The sequence below is a fragment of the Melospiza melodia genome, chromosome 2 (assembly GCF_035770615.1).
Source record: "Melospiza melodia melodia isolate bMelMel2 chromosome 2, bMelMel2.pri, whole genome shotgun sequence".
Classification (NCBI taxonomy): Eukaryota; Metazoa; Chordata; class Aves; order Passeriformes; family Passerellidae; genus Melospiza; species Melospiza melodia.
The window spans coordinates 139,107,516-139,115,815 of record NC_086195.1 but is presented as its reverse complement, the minus strand read 5'-3'; the positions used below and the strand labels follow the sequence as shown (position 1 = coordinate 139,115,815).

Sequence of the window (8,300 nt, the reverse complement as noted above, 5' to 3'; positions counted from 1 at the left end):
CCGCCCCTCGGAGGAGAGGTTTTTTCTCGCTCTCCTCTGCCTCTCCCGCGGGAGCCGTCGGCGCTGAGGGGAGGCGCGGCGGCCGCCCCGCTGCGGGGGCGATGCCCCCGCCTGCCTTGGCGCCTCCCCGTGCCGGCCCCGCCGCCTTCCCTTTGTGCCGCCGGGCCCGGCGCGACGCCTGCCCCGGGAGCCGGCGCCCCGCGGCGCCCCGCGGCGGGAGGTAAGGGCGGCAAGGGCGGCCGCCGCCCCGCGCCCCGGCAGCCATGCGGACCCTGCGGCCGCTGCTCGCCTCCGCGCTGCTCCTCGGTAAGTGCTCTGTGGGGAGGGGAGGGGCGGGACGGGACAGCACAGCGCGGGGGTGCCCCGGTGGGGCGCGACGGGACGGGACCCCCGGTGGGCGCAGTCCCGGGCAGGACGTGAGGGAGGATCGCCCCTTGTCAGTGCCAAGCGCCCGTCTCCTGTGGTCGGAGGGAGGAGTGGCTGAAAAAGAAAAAAGCCCTGTAAATATGTGTGTAGGTATATATATATATGTGTGTGTTAAATAAATGAGGGTTCCATCTCCGGCCGCAGTACCCCGGTGGCCGCTCCTCGCCGTGCCCCGGGCTCCGGCCGGGGCGTGGGAGCGGCGGGAGCACAGGGGACCGGCGGCTCCGGCTGCAACTTGGGAAGGCGAGCGGCCGTCCAGGGGCTGCTGCTGGGCTCGGGGCTGTCTCGGAGGGGAACCGTGAGGGTAGGGAGCTACACGGCTCTCTGCTGAGCTTGCACAATGAAAGCGGAGAAAATGCTTGGGGTAAGGTAGGCTGCAGAAACAAAGTGCTCTGCTTGGCTCTGGAAGAGCGCGTTGAAATGTAGAGGGAAGGCAGTCCCTGCTGCTGCCGTGAAATGCAATTTGATTGCTTTGTGCTGCCTCTCAGAGTCCTGCCGTGGTCCCTTCTCTCGGCCGGCGTTTTGTGAACCGTTAAACGTGTGGTTTGTCCCGTCCCACAAGTGCCTGCCCCGGTGATGACTGTGTGCAGTTCGCCAAAGTCCTCTGGGATCCCAGCGCTGGCTGAGAGATGCTGTGGGAATGCGAGATTCCTTCCTACAAATTCGGGGAAAGCAGAATACAAGGCAGTTAAAACGCCTCTACGCTTTTTGCTGCAGACCGATGTGCGAGGCTTAAGTACTGATGAGTTGATAGGAGCATTTGTGGAAAACACAGCACGGCACCCGCACGCTGCTTTCTGCCTGTGTGTGTGCAGAGCAACCTCGGAGCTGTTTTGATTTGCCTTTTCACGGGTATGATTTTCTGCTGGCATTAACGCTATTGAGGGAAGAAGCGGCAGGGCTGGCAATTTCACTGTCTTGAGAATTGTCACATACATACCTGCTCTGCCAATTTGGAAACACGATCTCTGCTAGAATTGCAGTCATGCTTCGTGTCTGTAATTTGGGGCGGAGGGGGGGTTTGGTGTGCTCTGCAAAGAGAGAGAGCGAACTCTTTGAAATGGTTTTGGAGACGGTTCAAACTTCCCCTAACCACCAGCTTGCTTCCATGGGTTCCCTGGAAAAAAATCCATCTCGGAGCTAAGTTTATGCAGGGTGCCTTTGCTCCGTGAGTGCAGCGAGGCTGTCGTAGCCCGCAAGATGGGTGTAGGCGAAGGGCACAGCGCTCGCTGCCTTGGCTCTTCGCACGCTCCCTCTCTGCTGGTGGAAGAACAATAGCTCCATTCTGGATTAGGGATTCCTAATATGGAGCGCTCGGGTCCGTGGGTCGCTGAGCGCTCCCTCCGGAGCACGCCCAGCTGCTGCGGCGGAGGAGCGGCAGAGGGCATCCCTCTGCTCCTGCCCGGAGTATCCCTCTGCTCCTGCCCGGAGTATCCCTCTGCTCCTGCCCGGAGTATCCCTCTGCTCCTGCCCGGAGTATCCCTCTCCTCCTGCCCAGGGCATCCCTGCTCCTGCCCGGAGTATCCCTCTGCTCCTGCCCGGGGCATCCCTCTCCTCCTGCCCAGGGCATCCCTGCTCCTGCCCCGGGCTCCCGGCCGCCGGGACCCGCCAGCCCAGCGCTCCACACCCCGTGCTGCTGCTCCCCCGGAGCCCTGCCCGCTGCCGAGCCCGCCCCGACCCCCTGCTTGCAGGAATTACCTTTCTGCCTTGACCTAAAAGCGGCTCTAACCTGCCTTGGTCCTCCCCGGGGGACGAGCTGCGCGCTGTCATCTGTCGCTTTGGAGGATAGGTTGCTTTTCAGGGGTCCCCAAATCCCATGGACGTATCTGGTTCGTAAAAACATCCTGCTGGCCTCCCTGTGCTGAATGTGAGGCTGTTTTACCGCGTGTGTGCCTGGAGTTTCTTTTCATTCCTTTCACCTGGCATTCTCCAGCTGGTTGTTCCCCTTTTGCCCAGCTGCCAGTTTTAATAAAGCTGGGGATGTGTGACAGCGCCTCAAAGCCACAAGTCACACAGAAGTGCTTTGGGTTGCCCCTTGTAAAAGTGAAACATCATTTGACTTAGTCGAGTAAAAATGCATGTTTTGTAACGTAAATGTAAGGGACTAGAAGAGGACTGTTGCTTCCCAAACAAGTGATGTTAATGCTAGAATATGGGGATAAAATACTATGGGTCAAATATGCAGAAAAAGAAATGCAGCTCATTCTTTCCTTCCCTGTCTGCAAACTCATTAAAATCACTGAAGGAGGAATGGTGGGTGATTTAATATAATATATCGAGCATTAACTACGTACCAAAATCCAAGTAGCTGTGAAACCGGGGTCTGAAAACCCACATCTGGCATGTGGGTGTAACATTTGTAGATCTCTGCTGTTTTTTCCCCCCTCTTGCTGCAGTGTTTGTTACAGGGTTCTTTAAACAAGTGGCACTTCATCACAACAAGTACAAAATGGGAAAATAGAGCAAGTGCTGTAAATAATCCTCATGCAGCAATGAGACCATTAATACTTGTGCCAGCCAGTGCTAATCCTATGTGTAGTTGCAAGATTTACCTCCTTTTTTTTTTTTTGCAGGGAGGGATGCAAAGTCTGGTACTCCTCATATTTATAGTGTAATATATAGGAAACACAATAGGCTTCTGGGGAACGCTGAACTCATTCATGTCAGTGACTGGTTTATGAATAGTTCTGCTTCTGAGTCTCTTGCAGTCTCCAGAATACCACCTGTGAATGCAATTTACGGCTCTTTGTGTTCAAACATTGCATATGTATATATGTACATAGACTCATTACCCTCTTCCTCTCTCTATTCATGCATAGTAATTGGTGATTTATTTGCGATTCCTGGAGGGGAGCGGAGCATGCGTAAGGTCCTGAAGCAGCAGCTCGCTTGTCAGTGGCATGTGGGAGTGAAATACCCATGCCAACACCAAGAGGTGACTCGTGGAGAATGGAGGGGTGATCCTATGGAGAGTGTCCCTGTGAGATCTGTGTGTTGGATAAGTGGGTCCTAGTTACTCCAAACGAGCTACAGTCCTTAGTTGGGCAGCAGCTGTAGCTTGTGAAGGTAACTGGAATAAAAAGGGGTGGGTCGAGAGCCCAGGAGGAGCCCCTGAGAAGTTATGAATAACTGTGCTGCAGAGAAGAACTGCTTGGTAGAAAACCAGCCAAGGAGGTATGAACTTCAAGAATATAATTGCAACAGTATGGCACTTGAGAAATATGAAATACAACAATATGCTTACAACATGATCCTCCACCTCTTGGAGAGTGGAGGGATGATTTTCCAGGCCTGTCTCTGGAGGGGAAGAGCTGCTGGCTGGGAAGCAGCAGTGTGCACTTGGCTGCTGCTCAGGAGTTCTGCTCCTGCGCCCTCCTGCTCTCCTGCTGCCTGCCCCTGCACACAGGTCTAGGTGTGATCAGCCTGGGGACTGCGGGGCTGGAGGGGAGCATATGGAGAAAGCAGTGTAGTGGGTGTTTGCACACAGGGGCTTTGGGGTGTTTTTGTGTACCGCAGCTGGCGGCCCAGGAGCAATGCTGGCGCCTCATCTGCCGCTCGCTGCGTTGTCAGCAGCAGTGGCCAAGATTGTGCTTCCTCCATCTGCGTCTGCCCCGAGTCCTGAGCCAGTTCTGCTGCCCTCGTGCCTGTGCCCGCTGCCTGGGCCTCGCTGTGCTGTGCAGTGACAGAGCTGGACTCATCCTGAGCGGGCTGGGCTGGGCCGGGCCTCTGCTTCATTTGGGGACACGCTCTGCAGATGGCTCTGGCCATTGCCTCATTCATGAGGTTGCTCTCTGGGTGTCCCCAAGGTGGGACACTGCTGCAGCCATCCAGGCTCCGTTCCTGCCTGTCCCCAAGTGCAATTCTTCATGGGCAGGCTCCCTCCCTGTAGTCTTGGCCAGACTGTCTGACATCCTGAGGCTCCTGCAGATCCTGTTTATTTACACAGGAGGTTTTGGTTTATGCGAATTGTTGTCTCCTAGTTGACCTTCCGTCAAGTTAGATGTCTTTATTAAAGCAGTTTTTATTGCAAATCAAATGTGTACTTAGAATGCTTCTACCAGACCCATTATATAAAGTGAAAGGGAAAATAAACAGTGCTCCAGACCACAGGGAAGGGGGTGGGAGAGAGAGGGTCATAGGGAGAGCATCACTTCAGTGTTGGGAGGCTTGTTGATGGTTTTTTTTAACCAGGAAATTGCCTTTCTTGAAAAAAAAACCTTTTAAAGTTTTTTCTTTTGGTCTTTCTTGTTTTCTTTCTTATCCATACAAAACTGGTCATGCGTTCTGTCATTGATTTAAAGGTTATACAGTCTCATTTGAAGGCAGAGGTGTTTTCATTGGTTTACCTTGGGTGAATCAGAGTGCTATAACCTGAAGGAGTGTTCTTTGCTGATAGTTAGCAATCTGCAGGATTCCTCCTGCCCAGGAACTTAAAGGACCCAGAACATCACCAGAAAGGCAGGGGAAGATTTTGTAGTACAGTAGAGTTTTCTTATTGCTGCCAGGGTTCCTCAGCTCATGGTTTGACTTGTTATTGGTATCAAGGGCGTTTAGGCCCTCCAGCCAGTGTCTGGAAAACTGCTGTATTGTGATTTGCCTCTGGCTTTGAAGTTCCTAAATACTTCCTAATGATAACCTGCTAAATGGGTTTTGACTCCATTTTTATATTGGTATTTCTTTCCTAGTTGTATAAAATCTTCTTAAGGAATAGTTCTCTGTGTTAGAATTTTAGGAGACATTCAGCATCTGTTTCTTATCAGCCGTGGAGAGGCTAAAATGGAGCCTTTCCTGCCAAAGCTGGGTCTGATCACATTGCAAGGCAAAGAAATGGAGTCTGCAGCTGCCTTGGGTGGGTCTGGGGTGTCTCTGTGCATTTGTGTCGTGTCCAGCTCCAACTTGTTGCTCACCCTGTCTCCATCAGGAGGAACGTGTTTCAAATAATGTAAGTCAGTAAGCTTTTTCTTGTTAGGTTTAATTAGCAAGTGGCAGTGAGACAAGAGGAAGCCTTGCCTTTCTGACTCTTGCTAAAGTCACATTTCAGTAAGTAATTGGACATGAGCACAAAACCAGACCATCTCAGCTAAGTGATGGGGAAAGGAAGGCTTTGACACTCGGGACTCGTGCATACTATTGCTGCACAGTGCTTAAACAAGTGCCAAAAAGCAGGGATGCTCCTGAAAGGAGATGCTCCAGCCTGGTTCCTGCCCAGTGTGGCAGGCAGGAGAGGGAGCAGCTCAGGGTGCTGACATGAGGAGAGACTTGATTGATCCCAAAGGTAACTTGACAAACCCAGTAAATACATAGAGGGGCTCTCTGTGTGTGTGTGTGTGTGTTTCTGGGTCCATTTCCAGCTCTTACTGGGCAATGATCCACAGAGAGGGAAAAGGTGCTGCACTGCCAAGTGGAAGAGTGGGAAAAGGGTCACAGACTGATGGCATTACTGGATTGGAAGGGACCTTAAAGATCATCTAGTTCCACACCCCCTCCCTGCCATGGATGGGGGTGCCACCCAGTGCACCAGGGTGCTTGGGGCCCATCCAGCCTGGTCTTGAGCACTTCCAGGGTTGGAGCATCCACAGCTTCTCTAGGCAGCCTGTTCCAGTGCCTCAGCACCCTCTGAGTAGAGAATTTCCTCCTAACATCTAATCTAAACGTCTCCTTTTTTTCATTTGAAACTGTTCCCCCTTGTCCTATTGCTATCTGGCCGTCTATAAAGTTGTTCTCCATCTTTTTTATAAGCCCCCTTTGAGTGCTTGAAGGGCTGCAGTGATGTTTCCCTGGAGCCTTCTCTTCTCCAGGCTGTATGAAAAAAAAAAAAGATGAACCAAGGGAAAGCATTAGCGGGAGAAGGAAGGTGAAGAACACAGCTGGTAAGAAAGATAGAGGAGAGCAGACTCTGAAGGATTGATTTTGCCAAATGCCAGGCCTTACAGCATGCCCATAGCATTTCAAGTGTCAAAGACTCCTGAGAACAAAAGAAACTCGGGTAGTGAGGATCTGTCTGTATTTGTCCTGTTCCTGAGCAGTGTGCCTACCACTCCTCTTAGCTGACTTCTTTCCAAACAAGATATCGATTGCATCTGGGACATGAAAAATCATCTAGCACTTCTCCTGTCTCTTCTGATTTTGGCAGACTTAAGACTTTGCTGCTCAGGAGGGGATGAGGTTGCTGCTGAAGTGCAGGAATGAGGAGATTCCCGTGCAGTTTCTGGTGACAGAATTGTCCCAGTTGGGATCCAGAGCAGCATCAGGGGCAGCTGCACAGCCATTAGCACTGTCAGGCATTTCACTAATGCCACTTGTTTGCTTTGCTCTTCTGGATGTTGTTTTTCTGCCCCTTGCAAAACAGCTCTGATGTTTTTGGAGGTGATCTTTGATAGCTGCTGTGGCACTGCTAAGTTTGGGGGGTTTTTAGCTACTGGCATGAGTCTGCAATTGCTGTAATTTACCTGGTTTTCCCTACTCTGCTCACAGAAGCTGATAGTTTTGCTTCCCAGCAAATGTGTTCCCTTTTAGAGTCATTGTGATTGCAGGGGGAGTAACAGGGAATGATGGTGCATCTGGGGGATTTTTGGGGTGTTTTTTCTGGTTGTTCCTCCCACATTGCTTTCCTGATGTGTCTGCCTGAGGCCTGCTGTCACTTTTATGGCTTTTGGGCTTTGTGGGGAAGTTGATAAGCTTGTCAAAGGGAGATGGGAGCAGGGGGTAAGGTAAATCTATTTTTCAGCAGACTCTGTAGTGCTTTGAGAGAAGCTCAGCACTGACCTAGGCTGCTGTGAAATGGATGGTTACTGAAGCTTTTAGAGAAATGGAGGCTTGAAGATGAGATACTGAGCCCCAAAATAGAACTTTTGGCTGTTTCTTTGGGAAGGAAGGGCTCTGATCTCTCATGACAACAAGGTTATTAAGATTTGGCTGCTAGATAAATTGGGCTTTTTTCATCTTGGATTAATCATTTTGTCTCCATTCAGCATCCGCACCATGAATGTAGGAATCTGCCTAGGTTCCTCCAAATCTCCCTCAAAGGGAAGCTGGACCTTGAGTATGAGTATGAGAAGGCAGTTGTTTGTTGCCAGAAGTCATCCAGAAGCTCAGTACTCTGGAAAATCATACTGCTGGAATCTGGCACTTATTAACTCAAGTTACCCAGTACCTAGGATCCAGCCAAAGGGCTCTGGCTGGCTGCCAAGCTGAAATTACCAACCTGGGTGTCAGGCCTTGTTGGTTCCTTCTTGATAGCTTGAAATAAGAGCTTCCCAACCAGCATTTGTGTGCCAGCCTCTCTTCTAGTCATATTTCTCCTTACAGCTTTGTAAAGTGTTGGAGGTAATTATAGTACTTACTAATATTTATTCCGTTCTGAGCAATTATCTGAATGCGTTTATCTCCGGTGTGCTTTCAGAGTGCTCTGCCCCTCTCCCCATATCATCTCATCTCCTGACTCAGTGCTTTCTGCTCCTTCCCCTCTCGTTCACTCCTGGCCCCTCAGCTCCTTCCACCCTCCTGAATGTGCTGTCAAGCTTGGCTTTCCTCTCCTGGAGATTCTGGATCCTGTTTTCCTGCTCTGCTGCCTAATCCCATTACAGAGGAGGGATGTTTGCTCTGTCTCGTGGGGGATGAGCCCTTAACCACCCTGCCAGGTGCTAAGGCGCTTTCCAGGGAAGGACATGGATACCAAGGGAAGCTGGGCTGGCATTGTGCCATCTCCCAGCTTTCTGCTGGCTGCTTGTGGCCTGCAGACAATATCTTGAGAGCCCCTGCTGAAGGGTTTGACCTTTATGCCTGCAGCGTTGCCCGGCGCCTACAGCAGCAGTCACAGCGTGCAAATTCCAGTGCTTTCTTCTGGCTTGTGATATAATGGTAGGCAAGTCACT

The 8,300-nt window shown here is 51.5% G+C and overlaps 1 protein-coding gene across 1 annotated transcript in view; it reads left to right on the top strand.

The window, feature by feature from the left end:
• Positions 1–232: 232 nt before the first annotated feature.
• The window catches only part of IGSF3 (immunoglobulin superfamily member 3), a 92,731-nt gene continuing 84,663 nt past the window's right edge, over positions 233–8,300 (top strand). The window contains exon 1 of the mRNA XM_063150150.1: positions 233–306. Within this exon, the coding sequence (XP_063006220.1) occupies positions 264–306 (43 nt within the window). The 5' untranslated portion in view covers positions 233–263. The remainder of the gene's footprint in view (positions 307–8,300) is intronic.